We start from the raw sequence: 21,145 nt of genomic DNA, 5'->3' as shown, positions 1-21,145 counted from the left end.
ATGGGGTAGGGAAGGAGTGGGGGAAGGAAGGAAGGAAGGAGAGGACAGGGAGGAAGACAGAGAGGGAGGGAGAGAGGGGAGAAAATATTTATGAAAACAAATATTCATAACCTTGACCTTTTCACTCCCAAGAAATTTTTTCTAAAGAAAACCTTTCCACTGATAGACAAACATCTAAAATCACCCTCATTACAGTAACCTGCGAAACAGCAAAATATGTCAAGCAAATAAAGTGGCCACCAAAAGGGTACTGATTAAATGAATTGTAGTAAAGTTATTCATCAGTAATCACATAATCCAAAAAGAATGAGATGTATTTGTGTTGACACGGAAAGACGTCCACAACTAACATTAAACTGTAAGAGATGTATGTTATAGACAAAAGGATACTTTATACAAGGGACTAGGATATGTGTTAACTTATGCAAATGGAGGCCTTGTGCTAATTTCATTATGCTTCACAGACAGACCCACGCTCTCCCACTCGCTATCTATGTGGCCACAGGTAACTCATTTCACTGCAGTTAAGCCTTGGTTTCTTCATCGGTATAACAGTGAGATCTGTTACTACTCTTAACTCTGAGATTTAAAAGCAATCATCTCAGAACCTGCCTGGCAAATAGCAGGAGCTCAGAACTTGATGTTTCTTCCCACAGTGACTATGTATCTTTCGGGGAATCAGTTAATGCGTGAGGTTGGTAAATCTTTCTAGCCACCAAATATTGCCAACTAAGGACACGCTGCTATTTTTCAAACACACATGGAACTTGCTGTACCCAAGAAAGTACAAAGCAGTTTCACAGCATCACTCAGTCAACTGGATATTCAACCATCATGTGGATTGCCTGAGGTTTTTTTTTACATAATTACATTATATCATCCTAATGGGGCAATTTTGAAACTATGAATTAAAACACTGAAAGGTGTATAGGACTGTGGGTTTGATTGGAGGCTTGTTATTTGTCCTGTAGACAGAAACCAAGGTACTAAATATGGTGAGGCTTAGACTCAATTGGAGATTTTTGGACGCTAGAGATCCTGGTTTTTCACAATCCCTTGAGGGTGACGCTTCATTTTGATGAAGGACATCTTCAGATGTGGGCCATACCTGGCTCCCGTGCTCCCGGGGATTTTTTCCTACCATTTGGTGAGCACTGGTATTGTACCAGCTTTAAGCAAGTGACTCATATCTGTGATCTCATGCATTTGTCACAAGAGCCCTAGGAGGAAGGCATTCTTCATCTGCATTTACAGAAACCGAGGCTCGGGGAGCTTGAATGACTTTCCCAAGACCACAGAGATAGAAAAAAGTGGACATAGAATCTGAACTAAGTCTGGTTCCAATGAAAGATTTGAAAAGAAGTGTCCTCGTTACAGCTGTCAAGTCTCTGTGGTGCATTTGGGTTCGCCCACAAACCGGGACAGTGATGACAGCCCCAGGAATAGCTGCTTCCCTCAGGCCTTCTCAGGATGGGGCTGGTGCATCCTGACCGGGGGAAGGGAGGCGAGTGGTGGAGGAGGTCTGGGCAGCCAGCCAGAGAGGGGGAACCCCACTGGGACAGGGCCTGCCCGCTCCAAGGGGGCCTTTCCAAAAAAAGAACAACAGAACACACCATATGCAAAGATGTTGGGTTGTTTATCCTTAAAGTTTCCGTGCCTGGAGGAAATGAATGAAGAAAGAAGCAGAAGTGGGCAAATGGTGACTCTTTAAGGGTACGTCACGCGGGGAGGCCTTCTGGTGTGGTTGAAAGTGTTCTGGGTATTTTTACAAGTAAAAGAGGCCAGCTTTGCCATTTATTGACAGATTCCGTCACCTTTCTGAGCCCTGATTCTTGTGTCTATGAAATGAGCATGATACTATAACTTCAAAACGATGTAACAAGGAACCAAAGCACTCATACTTCTACCTCATCCACTCTAACCAAGGCTGCCATGCATGGTTTTACAGGTTGTGCACTGCACCATTATGTCCAGTGACAGGATGAGCAGAGCCATAACGCATCCCGGCTTCATTCCTGAAGTCCCACCCAGAGGGAGGGGCACCTTTTCCAGGATGGATTAAGGTGTTTGTTTACCAAACTGAGCACCCACAGGACTGTCCAGTTTAAGGGCTTATCTAATTCTCACAAGAGTGTCATTTGAGCTCGTGATGGTCTCCACTCAGCTTGCCAGACATTCTGTATTCCCACACAGGCAGCCCCCATGTAAATTTCTCCCCCTCTGTAGATTTGAGGCTATGGTTTTCCTGTCTGGAACCCAGCTACCCCTTAGTACAAATTGGGAGACAACTGTAGGCATGAAAATCAAATGGGACTCTGTTTGCTCTGGGAATAGGGCAGAGATAAACCCTGGCAGGGATGAGGGAAAGGGATAAAATCTTTGATTCATGCCTTTAAGAGAATGTGCCTTTGACAACCTTTTGATCTTTTCTGAGTTCCTGGCTGCCATTGAGATTTTAAAGAACAACAGAATTTGGAAGGTCTGACTCTCCAACTCTAGTCCATATGACAAGCACCTAGAGGAGCCGGAGTTGGGACCCATAGCTGGGGAGGACTAGGGTGCTATGGGTAGCCCAAGCTCTTGGGGACCAGTTTCCTAAGCTTTGTACACGGCAGGCAGAACCAGGCCACGAGGTTAATGTGTGCGGTTAGCAAGTCTGTGTGTAGCTCGTACATTGTCCATAAAGTGAATAAATATTGTGCTACTCTTTTCAAATATAAGCACAGACTGCTGTAAATAATAACATAAACTTCCATTTAATGGCATTACTGAATCCTTGAGGCACGTTGTCTTGAGGCACACTGGATACTAAAAGCTCAGCTATCTTATGAGCATCTTAGTGTTTCTGATGTTTTAAAAGGGTCCTCATGGGGCAATTTGGAAATAGGTATCTAAAGCTTTAAAAATAGGCAAGGCCTTGAGTTTCCCCAAAGGCTTGTCTATAGGCCCACAGAGAGGAGACCCAAGCTCCCCCAGCCAGTAAGTGGCAGAGCCTAAAGCCAAGAGGATGTCTGTCTGACTCCAGACTCCAGGATCTTCCCCTCCACATGATGCTAGTGCCCTCTCCTGACCCAGGCACCCTCAGGGAAGGCGCATAGCTGGCACCAGCCCCCCTCTTGTTTCTTGGCCACCATTAATTGAGCATTTGCTGTGTGCCAGGCACTAGGCTGAGTGTTTCGCACGACCTCATGTAACAACCCTGTGAGGTAGGAACTCTCATCCCATTTCAGGATGAGTAACATGCACACAACTTGGAGCTAAGAAGTGGAGGGGCCAGGGTCTGAATCGGGTCTGGGCAACTCCAAAGCCCCTCATTATGCTCTGTTGCTGCTGAGCCTCTGTGAGCCAGCAGCCATGTCCTTCTGCCCATCAGGACAATGACAACCACCCCAGGAGAAGCTGCCCCCATCAGAAGCCCCCTGGTCTCCTGCCCCAGCTCCTCAGGATGCAGCTGGGTGAGGCGGGGTGGGGCGGGGTGTTGCTGGGAAAGCCCTGTCAGCCAGCCAGAGATGGGGAAATCCCACTGGGACAGAGATGGCTTGTCCGAGTGAGACTTTGCAGAGAACAGGAAAGGTTGCATCTGATGGAAGCAGACGTCCTAAGTGGGGAGCGGGGCGAGAGAATGAGTCAGTGTGGCCAGCAGCAGCCACACCAGGACACACACTTGTGCCCAGCCTGTGCAAAGACATGAGGTGTTTTTTTCTTCTTATAGTTAAATGTGGAGGAAAAGCTAGAGCAGTATCACTTCTTGGGGAGGTAGCAGGGTGTGCTGGGAAGTGCTCTGGCTTTGGATGGGAAGAGACCAGCTTCGGCATTTATTAACTGCCTGATTTGAGATAAGCACCTACTCTCTCAGACCCAGTTTCCAAGCACTTGAAATATGAGTAATAATGTTTACCTCGAAAAGGCGCTATGAAGATTAAATGTAGAAGGGTGAGATTTGCAGACACTTCTCCCTTATCAGCTCTTTGTTAGTGCTGCCATGTAGAATTGGATGGGTCATGTACTGACAGTGACAGCCAGCAGGTGGCGCAATGGTGGCTAAAGCCAGAGATTAGCTCCTGAGCCAGACACTCAGGTTCTGCTCACTCCCTCTCCCCGCAGGAGAGGACACCCATCTTTAGTGCACACTGTGGGGCACTGTTAAGGCACCTCTTGGTGTCACTGTTTGCAGTGTGACCCAAGTGACTTAAGAAAGGGTAGAGAGGAATCACGGGAAGGTAAGCAAAGAAAAAATTACTTAGTTCATTCTTCAATTTCCTCATCTGTAAAGTGGGGGTAAGATGAACACCTGTATCTTTCATTCCTAAAGTTCTCAAGATCAAAAATTAATGTCTTTTGGAAAGACCTGGCCCAGAGAGGTTGCCAAATATGTGTTTTTCACCCTTTTCCCACTTTAGGGGATATGCCAACTTATTGCAAAGGAGTATTGAAACATTCCCTAAAAGCAAGTAACCATTTCATAAACATCACTGAAGTTGTTTTAAAACTGTATGTAATTTAAAACCATAAACTCATATGAAATCGTTATCATTGTCAAATAGTGAAAAATTAAAATGTAGCCAGCATTTTGAAGTTTATCAAACTTTTTGACACACACAATACGACCTCACAAAAGCAAATAGGCAAAGTATCTTTAGATTAAAAAAAAATGCCCTTTGAGTCAGCAATACCATTTCTAGGAATGCTTCCTAAGAAAATAATCAAATTATACATGGAAAGATTTTGTTCCAAGGGAATGCTCTGATAGCAAAACAAAAGAGAGGTTTAAAAATCCCTTGGTCAAGAATAAGCAAACAAAATGTGATACACCCACTATGAAAATGCTTTGAAGCCTCTGAAAAAGGAATAAAGTTTTAGAAATATGTCCACACTCATAGAAAGCTATTTGCTACATACTATTGAGTGTAAAAAGAAAAGTTTAAAAATGTTCATGGAGTGTGATGCTGTTATTATTTGGCACCATACTCCCTGAATATATATGTGGAAGGATATGAATAAAACATGTAACTGGTAATGAGATTATGGGCACATTTTGCCATCGATTTGTTCTGTAGTTCCTGACTTTTCTGTAATGAGTATGTATTCCTTGAGAAAAATGAAATGAAATTTTTTTTTTCAGGATTCTCGTACTTGAAAATGTTGGAGTAAAGGGTCTCATGACCAACCCTTCCCTCTAAAGGCAAGAACAGAGGGAGATTTTCAGGTATTTCGGTATGTTTCTCTCACACTTCTGGGCAACCACACAATTGTGAAAGTTCAGATAATGCCAAGTTCCTAATTCTCCCTGGACAGGCTGGGGTAGAGGAAGTCAAGACTCACCTGTTCTAGCAGTGTAGGAGCAGATGTGCCCACAGCCCTTCCTGATGCACTGTTTCCCCCTTCCACAGTCCTTGTCTTCTCTGCACTGACGCTCACAGATGCCTGACAAGAGGAAAGACTCGATTAAAAGCTTTGAAGTCTTACAATTAGAAAATAAATATTTTAATTGCCTTGACAACATTATTCAAAAACCATCGGTAACCTAATAAATCTAGCAAATTATGTGTGGAAAACACTACATGATATTACTAAGAAAAATCTTTAAACATCTTAATACATGGAGAGATATACCATATTTCATGGATGAGAAGACACACTGTTATAAAGATGTTGGTTTCCCCAAACTGAAATTTAATACAATCCCAGTCAAAATCTTAGAAGGATTTTTTCACAAACATGGACAAGCTGATTCTAAAACTTTATTTGAAAGTTCCAAAAGTCAACAAAAAATCAAGACAACTTTAAAAAAAGTTGCAGGACTTAAGTGTGGTTGGATTAACTGGATTGGCCATATGAAAAAAAGGAACGTTATCTCCTATCTCACACCACACAACAAAATCTGTTTCAAATGGACCACAGACTTAAGTGAGAGGTAAAGCAGTAAAGCTTCTAGAAGATACTATAGTAAATAGCTCCATGATCTTGGGATAGGCAAGTATTTCTTAAATATTACAGAAATATTATTGACCACCAAAATTGATAGATACATGGAATCTCATGAAAATTAGGAATTTTCTTCATTGAATGACATCATTAAGAGAGTGAAAAGGAAAGCTACATTGGGAGAAAAAAATGTTTACAATACATATATACAATAAATGACTTGTATCCAGAATCTCTTACAAATCAATAGGAACAATACCAATAATCTAATAGAAAAGTGGGCAAAAGAATCAAACAGGTAATTCACAAAAAAGAAAGAAGTTACTAAGAGTAATATCAAATTCTGGGAAGGTGTTTTTATTTCTTTATTTTATTTTTTCTGGGAAGGTGGTTTTAAGGTGAGGAAGTCAGGCGGGGCTCTCCCCCTTACTGCTTTCCTCGGCTCGTGAGCAGACGTGGCCACACCCATTGCTGATGCACCATTCTCCTGCCCCGCAGTCCTGGTCTCCCCGGCACTCCTCCACACAGATACCTTTATCATTAGAAAAAGACTTGGTTGAGATGCTTAAATTAAACAAACACTTATAACTGATCCTGACCTGATAATAGCAGTTTGCATTTCGATGTAGTACTTCACTGTTTAAACTCCATCTCACATATAGGCTCACCTGACTCCTCCAACAAAGAAGATATAAAGTATTTGCATGGATCTCTAGAGTATTTCCTTAGGACTGGAGTATTTATAGGAAGGAAAGCTGCAAAGTAAGTAGGTTCACAGTAACCCAAGTGGGCTTTAACCAGTAGGTTTTGTTATTTGTATTTCACAGATGAGGACATTGAGAGGTTGTCTGGTCAATGGCAGAGCTGGGATTTGAATTCAGGGCTATTTGCCTCTAAAGCATGCGTCCCTTTTGCTCTACATCTCGGTGAAATTAACCTTGAATACAGAGTTGAATCTCCAAAGGTCAAGAAGTTATTTCTGATGGAAACTGAGAATTTCGTGGATTCTAACCCCTAAAAAAGGTCTCAGTGTGGTTTCTTGATACGAAGAGAGACAGAGTTCAAAGATGGAGAAAGGCCCTGGAATCTGCATTGAAACCCTTGGCGGAAGAGCAACACCTGTGGCAACAATCACATCACCACCACCAAGAGAAAGCGCACAGGGAGTCCAGCCACATGGTCGACCTGCTTCTGTCACTATCACTATCCATCGCTCTCAGTCTCACCTTTATCACCTGCAGCTGGGGTTGTCTTGTGCATGGCTTGTGGAGGTGAAAAGAGCCTAGACTAGGTCAGTGACTCCCAAGTGTGGCTGATTATCTGAATCACTGCGGAGCTTTGAAGAGAACTGAAAGAGTAGAAGCTGGTCCAGACCTGATTACTCAGACTCTCCAGGGTGGAGCTTATAAATGTGAATTGTACTGAGTGCCCCAGATGATGCTGATGCAGAGCTGGACCAGAGAATCTCCAAGAGTCAGTGTGGCTCTGATATTTCAGGATCCCCTACGCTGTCGCCAATTTGTGGAGAAATAACTGGGGACCATAACTCTCAGTATTCAACCATTCATTCATACATTCATCATTCATTTACTCATTCATTCATTCTCTTGTCCATAATATATTACCTTGTTCTAAAAAAAAAAAAAAAAAAAAAGTACCTACAATGTGTAAGAGACAGGTTTTGCCTGGACTTACCAGCCGCCTGGAGCTCTTTGCTGAGGGTGAGGAGGACCGCAAAGAGGAAGAGGCCGCCCACCTTCATGTTGCTGGTTGAGCAACTTCGTCTGGCGATGAAGCAGCAAGGCTAAAGAAGCTGAGATTTATATCCTCCTGGACAGCGGGCCAGGCCAGACTCCAAGGCCACCATCAGTGTGTAGGAATGCTGAATCTTGGCCAAGCAGCTGACTTTGCTGGGGTAAAAAACAAACAAACAAAAAAAAAAACCAAAAACCACCAAGCATGTGTGGTGTTGTGCAATGTTAATTTTCCAAACAAATTCTTGGAGACAAGGGGAATATCTTGTTAGTGTATTAAGAAATTTATCAGATGAGAGAGAGAGAATGGAGAAGATATAGACAGACAGACAGACAGACAGACAGACAGACAGATAGATAGAAGGGATAACTCAAGAACCCTTGTGCAGAGTGGAGGGTATAGCTCAGTCGTAGGCTGCATGCCTAGCATGTACAAGGTCCTGAGTTCAAACCCCAGTACCTCTATTTTTTAAGTTAAACAAACAAACAAACAAACAAACATAATTACCTCCCGCAACAAAAAAAACAAATAAACTTCAAAAGATAAAAATTTTTTTTAAAAGGACACCTGTGCAAGATGCTCAGTTCAGCATCACATCTGAGGTGCGACAAGGTTAAACAGGTGCCAGAGCTACTAAATGGGATTTCAAACTCAGATATTTTGGGCTTTATATTTCATGACTGCTTTTCTATAATGCTTTACCTGTGCACCAGGACCTAGGTCTAAATATTTGATACTGTTAAGGGGCACATCTGTTCTCCCTCTCCCCTAAGGCAGGGCTAAATATTTATGCATTTACATGCATGTATACGTAGCTGTCCATGAGTAGATAGACGCAGGAAAATGCAGAGAAATTCTGGATCACGTATCAAATAATAACAACACTTACTACCCCTTAGGAATAACAGAGTGAGTCGGAGGCTTTAGGGAGTCAAGGGTTTTTTAGACTCAACTGAGGTAAGACAAAAGTAAGGGGAAGGCATTCATGTATTATTTATACAATTAAAAATTAACAAAAGAAATAGATTAACAACAAGTTTCTACTGTATAGCACAGGGAACTATATTCAATATCTTGTAGTAACCTAAATGAAAAAGAATCTGAAAACGAATAAATGTATGCACATGTGTGACTAAACTATGCTGTACACCAGAAATTGACACAACATTGTAAACTGACTATACTTCAATTAAAAAATAAAAGAACAAAAGACAAAAAAAAGTCTCAACTCCTGGAACACACACACAAATTAACAAAAGAAAGAAAACCCCACTAAAATACAGAGACTAGATGGGAGAGTTGCACAGACAGAGCAGGAAATGCAGTCAGGAGGGCTCATTGAACATATCACGCTGCAGGATAGATGAACAGATTGTCCAATCTGTTTCCCATCCCCTGAATCCCCTCCAAACTATCTGATATTCTATTTTTCTCCCCCACAGGACTTGAGAATCTACCAGCTGGTGCTCGTCCTGGTGCTGGAGAGAGATAAGCAAACTTGTCCCTGGATGTACCTGGATGCTTCCCGCTGGGAAACATTGAAAGGCATTTACTTTCACTTCCTACCTTCACAAATTCAAAGAAAGTAAAATTAAAATCCTTCTTACGTAATCAGTCCAAAGAACAGCTGAGCCAGCTCTTATGTATAAACAAGCTTTGATTTTTCCCTTGTGTCCCAGTTGTCTGGTATGGAATGTTCCGCACACTGGGGTCAGTATGTCTCAACCTTGTCAAGAGCCTCTAGGGAGAGGAGCTAAAATCCAAATGGTCTTTCCAATTAGTCACGTGGTTGTAAATCAGTGCAAACTCCTCTCTCTTTCAGTTTCTCTCTCTCTCTCTCTCTTTTTTTTTTTTCAACTTTCTTCCTCATCTTTCTAACCTCTTGCCAATACCCTGAAGTACCCTAACTCTGATCTCTTTTAATAGAATCCACTGGCAAAACCTGGCTATTGGAGGCACTCCCAACTATCCAGGTTATCCTTCCCTGCACCTAAGTACCACCCAAGAGGAATGGGTTCCACCATAGATTCATGACCAACAGTTTCATTGAGGACTTCAACACTGCCCTGCAATTTTAGTACAATTTCAACATAAGCTCCCACTCTTTGTAAGGACTAATGCAAATCTCATCCATGCTCCTCAGACCTCAGTCTGTTTCAGTCCCTCACACTCAGAAGATGACCTTGCCTCCTACTTTACAGAGAAAATATTTAAACTCCTATTTCAGTGTCTTTAATAGATAGAAGGCTAGTCATGTTATCTAGTTCATCTTGAGTTAGCTTTGGTGGGGTATCATTCTGGGTCCGACCAGGAGAAAGACACCACACTGTAATTTGAATGGGGTAAATTTAATATAAAGAATGATTAGCTACCACAGGGATTAGAGTAACAAGGGACTGACTAGTAAGGAGACAAGAGAATTCTAAAGAGTATCAGAGTGGCAGATATAAGAAACAGCCACTAACCCTGGGACTGAGATAGAGAGCCCCCCTCCCAACTCCTTGCCCTCTCAGCTGAGATCCAGAACCTGTTGGAGAAGACATGATCAGGTTCATGGAATTGCTGTCATGATGGTGCTGCACCAGCAGAACTTGCTAGAAATCCACCCTCAAGGGTGCCAGGGAAAGCTATTCACCAGGAGGTGTCTCAAAAGAGGCACTTGTCTATAAAGCTTCCAAAGATGGTTGTCAAGGGAAGATCCGGGCTGCTGGGAGACTGGCTGCCGAGCACAGCGGGAGCTGAGCACCGGGAGGGACCACCTGCATGGCAGGGGCCGGAGGCTCTCTGCTACAAAGCCATGGAGGAAACTGCTGGCCACCATGCACCACAGGAGCTGAGCACTGCAAAAACTACACGAGCTGCAGGAAGCAAAGCTCATCCTCATAAAGTGTCTCTCCAAGTCCGGTGTTGTCCGGCCGAGAGAAGAACACTGGAAGGATGCAGATCTGTTTTCACAGAACAATCTAAAAGGCTGAAATGGGAGCCGAGAGAAAATAAATCAATAACTAGTACAGATAGCTTGTGTCTTTTGAGGAATTTAGCTATTTCACTGAAGTTGTCAAATTTATTGCAAAGACAATACAAAGAGTTTATGCATACCTCTCACCAATCTCTCTTTTTTTAAGTCCTTTGGGGTGGGGGTGGAATTAGATTTTATTTATTTACTTTTAATGGAGGTACTAGGAATTGAACCCAGGACCTCACACACGCTAAGCATATGTTCTACCACTGAGCTATACCCTCCCCACTTTTAGAAAATATTTTTGGGGGAGGAGGTATTTAGCTTTATGTATTTATTTATCTATGGAGGTATTGGGGATTGAACCCAGGACCTCGTACATGCTGAGCACACACTCTACCACTGAGCTATTACCCTCCCCCCAACCAGTCTCCTATTGTTAACATCGTACATAACCAGGGTACTTTAGTCAAAACAAAGAAAGTCAATATTGGCACATTACAGTTAGCCAAAGTACAGAATTTATTTGACTTTCACTAGTTTTTCCAGTAATATCTTTTTTCTCTTCCAGGATCCATTCCCGGAAACCACACTGCATTTACTTGGTACCTCTCCTTACTCTCCTCCGCTATGTGGCATCGCCCTAGATTCCACTGGAGTCAGGACAGAGAGGTCTGATTTCAGAGCTTAGTTAATGTACTTACTGGCTGGGTGACCTTTCAAAGTTAAATCTTATGAGTGCCTGGCTAGGTGAATATTATTTCCTTTTCATTTAGGAAATTGGTTTCTCCATTAAAGTATTTCTTAACACTCTCTCTTATGGCCTATAGACCTCCTTCTCCTCCAGAGCAGCGACCCTACAGAACTCCAAGTCATTATATGCCCTACTGATCTGTAGAAACTAAAGTCACCCATGTTGGAGTATGTGGGAACTGAAATCCTCAGAAATTGAGCATTCATTGTCAATTCCCACCCAGTGCTGTGGTCCCAGGAGCAGAGAGGACTTTTCTGGGATGAAACACCGGGTAAGGAAGGAGGGATCTTATCAATCACTCACTACCACCAGAGGTGCTGTTCTAGAATACAAATTTGGTCATCATACTTCCCCGGTTTGACTATCCCGGATGAATTCCTATCCATTTTGCTTGGTGTGACAAGTCCCTCCGGAATTGGCCTGGAGCTACCTTGAAAGCCCCTCCCGTCCCACCATCCAGCACCCGTCCTCCCCATGCTCCAGCCCCCTGCCCCTCCCATTCCCAAGGCCGCCTGCACGCCGGTCCTGCCTGGACGGTTCACCTGGCTCCCCCTCCGCTTGGTGATCTTTGTCTCGCCTCTCAGGTTCCAATGCACATAGCTCATACCACCTAAAAATGTCCCCACCTCCTGGGCAAGAACTCATAATTGCCCTTTATGCTCCTGCAGAACTTTGCACAAATCTCTGCCACAGCCTCAGGCAGGTTGTATTAGAATTACTCGTATGGGTCTGTCTTGCTGAACTTGCCTTATACATGTTCTTATTCCATCACCAAGCACAGTTCCTTGATGTGAACCAGCAATCAAGAAATGCTGTCTTTATTTTTCACTCCCCATCCTTTACCCCAAAGAGGCAGAAGGCACCTCGCTCAAGGATTTTTGATCAGTGTTTGATCAGCCCTGGGACAACGTGACTCTGGGAATCCAGGAGCCTGATGGAGGGTCTCAGCCTAGTGGCTGGAAGTAGCCGTCGCCTTCCCTGTGAGTTCTTTATCCTTTCCATGTCATGTGTTAGGTAGAGTGATTCCAGTTCTCCTGTCCTTTGCAACCAACCTGCTTCTGTGTGCAGAGGGCAGGTGGGTGTTTGTTTTGCCTGAGAAGATGAGAGGGGCCTGTCCTCCTTCAATAAGTAGGTCACAATTTCCTTACACTCACAGCTCACGTCATCACTGCAGCATTTCTGACCCGTGGGACGAACGCCATCCTCAGTGCCTAGTACAAAGCCAGCCCTATAGGTCCTGTTTGGCCCTTCTGGGCAGGTCTTGATCTTCATGTCCCTCTAACACACTATGATTGTTTTAGAGTCAAAGCTTAAAAGAAACTCATAGTTCCTTGTGGGAGGAGACCCGCCCCATTCTGTCCCCAACCACTCCAAAGGCAACAATACCCCACCCAAGCTACACAGAGACTTCAAAAGAGAATGTCCTTATGGATCAAAGGAGCTGAAACTCATAAATGAAAATCTTTCACATCTGCCATAGAGATAGTGCCTAATTCTGCGGATTCCCATGGACAAACCAGTCCTACATCAAACGCTGGCTTCCCTTTTTTAATCGTCCCAAAGTCTGGCAGCTGGAAAGTCCTCAGCAGACCAACCTGTTGTACCAAGTCTATAAGCCCAGGCCTCTCCATCCCCAAAGCCAGGAGAGCCTCCAGGATGAAGGAGGCACTAGCCTCATGTCAGCAGGCAGGGTGATGCATCCAGAATCCAGCCCATTTGATAACCTCCCATTGGGAGCGAATGCAGCTGGGCTAGGCTGGGGGAGGCGTGACACTGAGTAACTTCTGATAGCCACACGGTGATGTGGCTCCTTTATTCTGTTTTACTGTGGAGGGAAGATTTTGTCTGGTTCAGATGCCTTTTTAGAGAGATAAAAATGCAAATTGATTTTTTAGTTTGAAAAAGTCCTTGGCTAATTTCCTCATCAGTTTACTGTCTCTGACACAAAATTTCCTGGTACCTTTGAGAATTATGTTCAAGGAATTTCTCACATATGTTAAAAGTAAAGCTCTGGGTGGGGGGTGGTCTAAGTACCATGACCCCCAAAGAGCCTGTTTCAGCATTTTATAAATAATACACACACACCTGGATTTTCCATTTCAAGTTCCAAGGATGGCTCATTCACTGTTCCCTTTGCCTTAAGTAATATACTTACATAATTAGGGCTATATCCTGGTTCTTAGCCTACTTTTGCAGATTTGAAGAGTAATCTTTAGGTAAAAGGGCTAATTAATTAGAAACCCCATTTGTGCTTACAAACTGAGCTCTATTAAATAATCCCAGATTAAAATGGGAAGTGTCAACTTTCTCGCAGGTCCTGTGGGATCTGTGCCTCAGAACGTCTACCTCCTTGAGAAAGTCATCCTGAAATGAAACACTGTATGTTTCCCAACTCCATATCCAATTGTTCCCATTCTGATCTACTCGTTACTTCCACATGCCTGTCCGAACAGCTCATGCTGCATGTAAACCTTATACACTGAGGTTTGGATAAAAGATTATCTGGGGGATGGAGTAGGGGCAGGAAGAAACCTGAAATAAGCCAATCTTCTGGGTAAATTACTAAATGTTAATAATGGGCTGGTTTTTTTTTTTATTAGTTTATTGGGTCTATGAGCATCATTCTTTTTTTGTTTTCTCAATCATTTTGCAACGAGTGAAGATGGCTTCCAAGAGAATAAGGCTTTTGGTTTACTATGCCAAGAGAAAGGGTTTTTTGGGACCTGTGATTTTTTTTTCTTTTCTTCTTCTTTTTTTTTTTTTTTTTTTTTTTTTTTGTAGTCAAGGGCTCATTTGAGATTAAGAAAACAAACTCTGAAAGACACTGCTTCCCAAGTGATACTGACCTACAACGTCTGTTCACAGACTTAGAGAATGAAAAACAGCGGGCTGGGCAGGGGATGGGGTGGTGGTGTTACGGAAACGACAGGCCAGCCAAGAAACAAGCACGACTCGGAGGGTCGGAGTACTCAGATGTATTACGCCGGCGGGCTCAGAGGGGCTTCTGCTCTGAAGCTCTGAGCACCTCCAAGACGTGCGCATGAGGTTTTATAGGGTAAAGTACAAGCTTGGGGTATTTGGCCAATAGGCATGGAACAGCTTTAGCAGCATCATTATCACAAAAGCGGAGGCAGGGAAGCAGCAAACCAACATTCCAAAGCCAGATATATATCTTTGAAAATCCAGCTGGCTAGCAAAAAAACACGAACAGCAAACCAATACTAATTAACTTAGATTTGCAAGTTAGTCCAGCAGAACTCAGATCAGTATTCCAATACTTAGATTTGTGAGTTATCTTGTTAGACCAGCCTGGCTTTTCCTTCACAGTGGAGGGATGACCCAGGTAAGCCCAGAGCCACCAAGTCCCCAGCCTGTAATATGCAAAGGAGTCATCACTGCCTGGAGTGTGATGGGGGGGGGGGAGTTTTGCATTTCAAGGAGGCCGATCAACCACATAATAAGGAGCATCTGAGAAAAATTTTTCCCAACATGGGCTCTTTTTTTTTTTTTTTTTTTTTTTTTTAAGATGACTTTCTTTTCAAAAGGATGCATTGGCTGAAGGGGAAGGGAAAGACCCACAGCTACCTGGCCAGGCTGGAGGAAAAGTCTCAGAAGCCTGTGAAGGTGTAACACACATGGACACATTTCTGCTCTGTTAGGAAAGTGGAGCCAACCCCACTTCATAGCACAGAACTGGGGAGCGATAGGGGGTCAGGAGCCCACACGTATAGGTTGCCTATGGGAGAGGCAGCCCCCCACCCCCACCCAGAGGTGGTGAAGAGCTTTTTCCTTTTTTTTTTTTTTTAATTTTTTTTTTAATTGGTGAAGAGCTTTGACTGGTGGGAAAGTATCTACCAAAAATACAATCCTTCCTTTTAAAAAATACATATGTGGATGAGAAGGTGGGCCTCCCAAGGGACTCTGAGTAAACTTGGTTTTAAAGCTTATAAAGCTCTTAGCTAACAACAGTGTGGAAGGAGCAAAGGTTGAGGAGATGCCCCTCTGCTCCACCCTCCCTCGCCCCTTGCATTAAATATGAAACATAGATAATGTTGAACTACTGAGACTTCAACACTCGAGCAAGAGATCCCTGATAAGGAAATGAACATCTTCCCTCTTTGGGACCGTGGCCCAGCCTGGTACAGGGCAGGGAAGGGTTTATCTGAAAGCCAGAGAGACCTGGCTGGGAAGAGTGGCCCCTCCAGTCATTAAGGGCATGATGTGGGGCAAGTCATCTAACTTCTTGGTCCCTCAGTCTGTTCATCTGTAAAACTGGTAAAATCATAATGCTAAGACTTACAAAGTTGCAGCGAGTGTACAGTGAGATAAGGCATATGAAACTGCCAGGGCACAGTGTTAGTTATCTTCCCCCAATTTATAGGAGTCCCCCAGTCCGGGAGATGACAGGGCCTGATAAGTCTGTACAAGCACCCCTGTCTGTAGAGTGTATGGTAACAGCGATCTCACATCAGGAGACTTTTGAGGGAGCGCCCACTAATGTGACTCAACCTCAATGACTTCTAGTCTCTGTGTGTCTCCAGTTCGTATTTCAGATTCCTAGAAGGATGAAAGAAATCAGATTGAATCACATGTCTATCTTGATCATTCAGATAATGTCAAAAGGCAGTATCATTATGTGACAATATGGCCACTGGGGCTTTTCCTAGAACACGGAGTGTTTTTGTGAGTCATATAACCAGCTGCAGCTCCACACTACACTGCACCCCTAGAAACAGGCTGCTAGCACGTTCTCATATGCACACACATACACAGTTTTCTACCTATCCTAAGATTCTCTCCTGATAGGATCTGCTTATGACGTAGAACCACCAACACACTCAAACATCCCAGAAGAGGAGCCCAAAGACCTATCCAGCTGCTGTGCAGAGTCGGGTGTCCTGTGGCCACTTCCCTCTGAGTCCAGGGTCTCTGGAAATTTCCCATCCCTCTCCTGTTTCTATCCTGAGCCCATCTGGATAGTCTATCTACAACTTTTAGAATAAATGGTAAAAATTTTCCATGATCAACAAATCCTATACAAACAGAAATCTATCAAATAATCCTGGATGGAACAGAAAGTGTTAACTTTCTATTACAGAGAGTTAAGGAAAGAGAAAATAAATGTTGAAAAGAAAGATTCTATTTGAAAATGAAGAATATGGGGAAGAGGGTAATAGCTCAGTGGTAGAGGACGTGCTTAGCATGCACAAGGTCCTGGGTTCAATCCTCAGCACCTCCATTAAAAAAGAAGAAGAAGAAGAAGATGTGATATAGATTACAGTCTAATACGATGAAGAGAAATCTCAGGGGAAGATGCAAACAGTTGTTTTGCAAACAGTTATCAGGATTCCTCCAGCATCCAGTCCAAGTTCTCCTGGCCTTGAGCAAGCATCTCAACAGGGCAGAATTTTTCCCAGGTAAGGTAAACCGAAGCTTCAGTTCTGAGGATCCTGGGCATGAGAGGACTGACTGTGGTGCATCAGCCTTCCATTAACTTCTACCTCAACTTTCAGTGATCTAAAAAAGTATTCCAGGACACATCTGGGCTCCATTCATTACTACCTCCAGTCCCCATTGTGGCCAGTATCACTTTTTTCAAACGGTCTCTTCTTCCCTCTCCGACTGCTAATGTATCACAAAGCTTTAACCTCAAGGTTCCAAGACTTAACTGTGCTGGAGAGAGGAAAGAGGTCATATTCTCTGTGTACCCACATCTGTCTGCCTAGCTGTTCCCATCTCATACTCATTTACCCACACCCCACCTCTCTAGTCTTGCCCACACATTTCTGGGAGACCCCAAAGTGTCCACTTGTGCTCACCAACAAACCCACTCATGTCCCTCTCATATGGCCTTGGGGAGTGGTCTGCTCTCTGCAAAGCCACCTGAGCCTAGAGGCCCAACCTGCCCCCACTGTCACTGTCCTCGTGGTCGTGCTGCCCAGGACAGCGGGGCACTCTGTCCAGCTGATCCCAAAGCTGAGAGTCCACCCACGTTCCAAGATGGCGCCATGTTTCCATGAGGCCTCACGTGGTCACATCACATTCTGGACAGTAGTGGGGAGACTGCCCCTCACTTCACAGGGCTCCCAAGTCCTGTGAGGTATCGGCTAGAGAAGACAGGTAGAAAGCCAATTTCTCCATCTCTCTCACCTCTGGCTCTGACATGAGCACCCCAGACTTCCTGGTGGCTTCTCCCCACCCAATTCGGGTAAACAAGTTTACAGGAGAGCATGGCTGGGGCTGGTCCGACCAGGCAGCCCCGTGGCTCTGCCAGGTGTCATTTAGCCTGGGAGAGGGAGGAACAGCCTGGGACAGGCTCACCCTGAGGGAAAGAACAGGCCAGGGTAGGAGAATCCAGCCCAGTACCAAGGCTGTGGTGGCCAGAGGGGATGGTGGGGATCCATCCAGCTTGAGGGCTATCACCTGGACTGGGCCTCAGTCCCTACGGATTGTGCCTGAGCCAGTGGGGCCATGGGGCTGCAAGGAAAAAACAACAGGAAAACGCTGAGCCTCTGGTTTCTCTTTCCTCACTTCCATCCTCCTGAGACGAGTGAACAGTGTTACCTGAGTAAGACAGGTTAACAGGAGAAAAGCATGAAAGTTTTATTAAATTTTACAGGTACATGGGAGACCTCTCAGGAGAAGGAAGACCCAAAGAAGTGACCAGAGCTGACGCTTTCATACCTTTTAGACAAAGAAACATTACATTTAGTTGCCTTTAGCTTCTAACACATCATCAGAATGCAGCATCATAATTCTAAGCCCTACCTGTTGGGGTCAATGCAAACAACACACCAGCAATGAAAAATCCATAGAAGAAATGAAGGGAACAATTCCTTTTACACTAGATTCCAAAAGAATAAAATACATAGGAATACATTTAACCAAGGAGGTTCTTCACTGTGTCACCACTGCATGCCAGGTTTCCAGGCTGGGATATTAATTGGATTTTGGTGGCCTTTAGCTTCTAACTAGATCAGTTCATGAAACCCAGGCTCCTGCCATTGCCCTCAGCATAAATGGCCTGTCTCCACGCCAGACAATTTCCATATGCGTTAACACCCTCAGGTGCAATTATGGAAATTAAATTAAAGAAGCCAGCCCCGACCAACTTGAGACAGCAGGAATTTTGGAAAGAAGCTATTACGCAGCTTACAGAAGCAACAGGAAAGACTGGCGAATCAGGCTCAGGAACGTATTAAGAGTCAAAATAAGGCAGGTAGCAGAGGGCGTGGCTGAGTCCCGCTCACAGCAACCACCCAGTTAGGATGCAGTTGCTGGCATCTATGATGCCGTGAGTTGTTTCTGTCTGTCCCTAAGTCCATGTGTCACTTCCTACACGTCCACATCTTCAGAAAGAAGCATGCTAATGCAAGCCCCACCTGTCAGGAAGTCGGGAGGGAGCGCCTGGGCCTTATCAACTTCCAAAGAGAGAAACAGAGTTTTCCCCTAACTATGAAGGAGGTTTAAATGCAGGGGAGAGAAATGAGAAGTTTACAAAAGAGCACAAACAACTTTGTAGGGACATCACCACTATCTAGAGGGCAGAAACCTAAAGTGGAAGCTGTGGGATGCGTCCTCGAGTATCATTGCAGGGAAAGGTTAGACCTTGGCATTCAGAATGGCAGATAAAGGGAGAACATTTTAGGGGTACGTTCATGAGCCCCCACAAATGACCGAGGGAAACTGGAGCATGGAGGGGTTTGGGATGGGGATGACCAGCCAGTGAGAGAAGATTTCAGTGCTAATATGCCCTTATTCCAACACACAGACTGGTGAGGCCTTGGGGCACGGGATTGCAAGATGTGCTATGTGAGAAGCAAGAGCAGTGTTAGTGACAGGGACACACAGATATGGAAGACCAAACTCAGCAGGCTAGGTGGGGGGAGTCTAGGTGGAAAGAAGTGAATGGAGATCTCAGAGAGAGCAAGCTTGTAGCAGTCAGTCCAGACCATGACTTTTGTCAGGGCTTCTTTGGGAGACCTAGGTTGACCCTCTGCCTCAGGTAAAGTCTGAATCCAAGGCTCCATCCCCAGAGCCCATCTCCTAACTGTAGCCTAACTCCTAATCACTCCAGGATAGGAGCTGGTACTTCCTGACTCATGTCACCCAAAACTCCACATCCCGAGGGTCAGGGTCCCTCTCCTGGAGTTAGGCATCCAGTCCAGCTAGATGTGAGTGTGTTGCCTTACAATGGGGTAATGCCCATACTTGTTCCTCTCCTGCTCCTTCTGAGTCTTGCCCTAATAAAGGATGCTCCAACAGGCCTGCTATGTGCTACAAGGTCTTTTTTTTTTTTTTTTTTTTTTTTTTTTTGCTTGACCACAATCATATTGACAGAATGCTTGAGAAAATATTCTTGTGCCTTCTGCCCTGTCGGGAAACACAGACATGAAAGGAGGAAAGGAACTAGCTGAGAGGACTTTGCCTCTGCTGTTGGTATCCTGGGTACCGCCTACTCATGGGCTCACTGCAGTGCACACATATGGTCCTGCTAGTCCACAGAGGGTCCACCAGAATGCCAAAGTGGAAAGAATGACACCGCCCCAATAATGCCACAGAGAGTTTATTTTGGAAACAAGCTTTTTAGAAAGTAGCCATTCCACCATTTTAGAGCTTCATCTTCCAAGGCTGCAATTTCAGGGGCAGGAAATAGCCAGGAATGGATATAGAAGAGTCTGACTGTTGTGCCAAGCATCGGATTTACTGACTCACAAAAAATCTTCTGGGGCTGGTCTCCAGGCACGCTCAGTAAACGTCTGGTCCACCTTTCACATAGTCACCAGAGCCACCCTTCTGAAATAGAGATTTGAACATGATGTTTCCTCCACTTAGAAACCTCCAGAAGTTTACCAAACTCTTCAGTGGGCAGCTCATTCCTCTTTGGACTCTGGCATGGCTGATTCTCCACCAACCTTCCTGAGATGCTGGAACCTCTACTGACTACAGTCACTTCCCCGTCTCCAGTGCAGGGCCCATGTTCCTCCCACCATCTGAACTGCTCTCCCTTCCTTCCTCCAGCAAACTTTATGCATCCTTTACGCTCTCCTTTAAGTGTTCTCTACTCTCTGACATGTTTCCCAGTCCTTCTCCCTGCAGGCAAAACCAGTAACGCCTCCCTTTGCCACCCCCACCCCAACCCTGAATTTAGGAGAAATCTGTACAAAGCACTTATCACACTAGGTTGTAATTATTTACCCAGCTGTGTCTCCCTCACCTGGCTGTGTTTGCCTTTTTATCTCAATTCCAGCACAATGCCTGCCTGACACAGGAGATACTCATCACTTGGGGTTCTCTTTCCTTTCCCTCTTCCTCCCAGGAAGACCCGTTTTCCAGGAAGAGTTAAGCCCCTTTGAGTGCAGTGCCATGTGAGAAGCCGTCTGCCCAGCAAAGTCCACTGGGGAGCTGACTACACCCTTGGCCAGGTATGGCTGATTTATACTCACTTTGGGGACAGGAAGTTTGCAGACATGACCACACCCATTGCTGCAGCATTTCATTCCTTTGGGACAAGATTCATCCCCTGAGCACATTTCAGCACAAATCCCAGCCATCCCTTTGGGCACTTCTGGGCAGACTCCAGGTCTCTGTCGTCCTGAAATGTACAATGGTTTTTGTGGAGTCTGATACGGTCGCCAAAACAGGCGTGAGAGCTAACGCTGGATGTCCGAAGCCCTCGGCGCTGGCAGGACCCCCGCCTCTTCCATTGCTTCCGTCGGGCTCTGAACTCTGGACTCCTCCCTCAGCCTTGA

The 21,145-nt window shown here is 44.7% G+C and overlaps 1 protein-coding gene across 28 annotated transcripts in view; it reads right to left on the bottom strand.

Moving 5' to 3' along the window:
* The window catches only part of LOC102509355 (NFX1-type zinc finger-containing protein 1 homolog), a 35,449-nt gene extending 22,769 nt beyond the window's left edge, over nt 1-12,680 (bottom strand). For 11 of the 28 annotated variants that reach the window (XM_032498253.1, XM_032498258.1, XM_032498255.1 and 8 more), the window contains exons 1-3: nt 7,621-7,775; nt 6,356-6,457; nt 5,323-5,424 (exon numbers count right to left, since the gene is read on the bottom strand). In XM_032498253.1, coding sequence (XP_032354144.1) covers nt 5,323-5,424; nt 6,356-6,457; nt 7,621-7,687 — 271 coding nt within the window. In that variant the 5' untranslated portion in view covers nt 7,688-7,775. Of the gene's footprint in view, nt 1-5,322; nt 5,425-6,355; nt 6,458-7,620; nt 7,790-12,547 lie in introns of those variants that run through there. The other 17 variants (XM_032498262.1, XM_032498268.1, XM_032498276.1 and 14 more) reach the window with 10 other exon arrangements.
* Nucleotides 12,681-21,145: the final 8,465 nt, after the last annotated feature.

This window comes from Camelus ferus, chromosome 16 (assembly GCF_009834535.1).
Source record: "Camelus ferus isolate YT-003-E chromosome 16, BCGSAC_Cfer_1.0, whole genome shotgun sequence".
Lineage (NCBI taxonomy): Eukaryota > Metazoa > Chordata > Mammalia > Artiodactyla > Camelidae > Camelus > Camelus ferus.
This window is presented reverse-complemented; position numbering and strand designations above follow the sequence as displayed.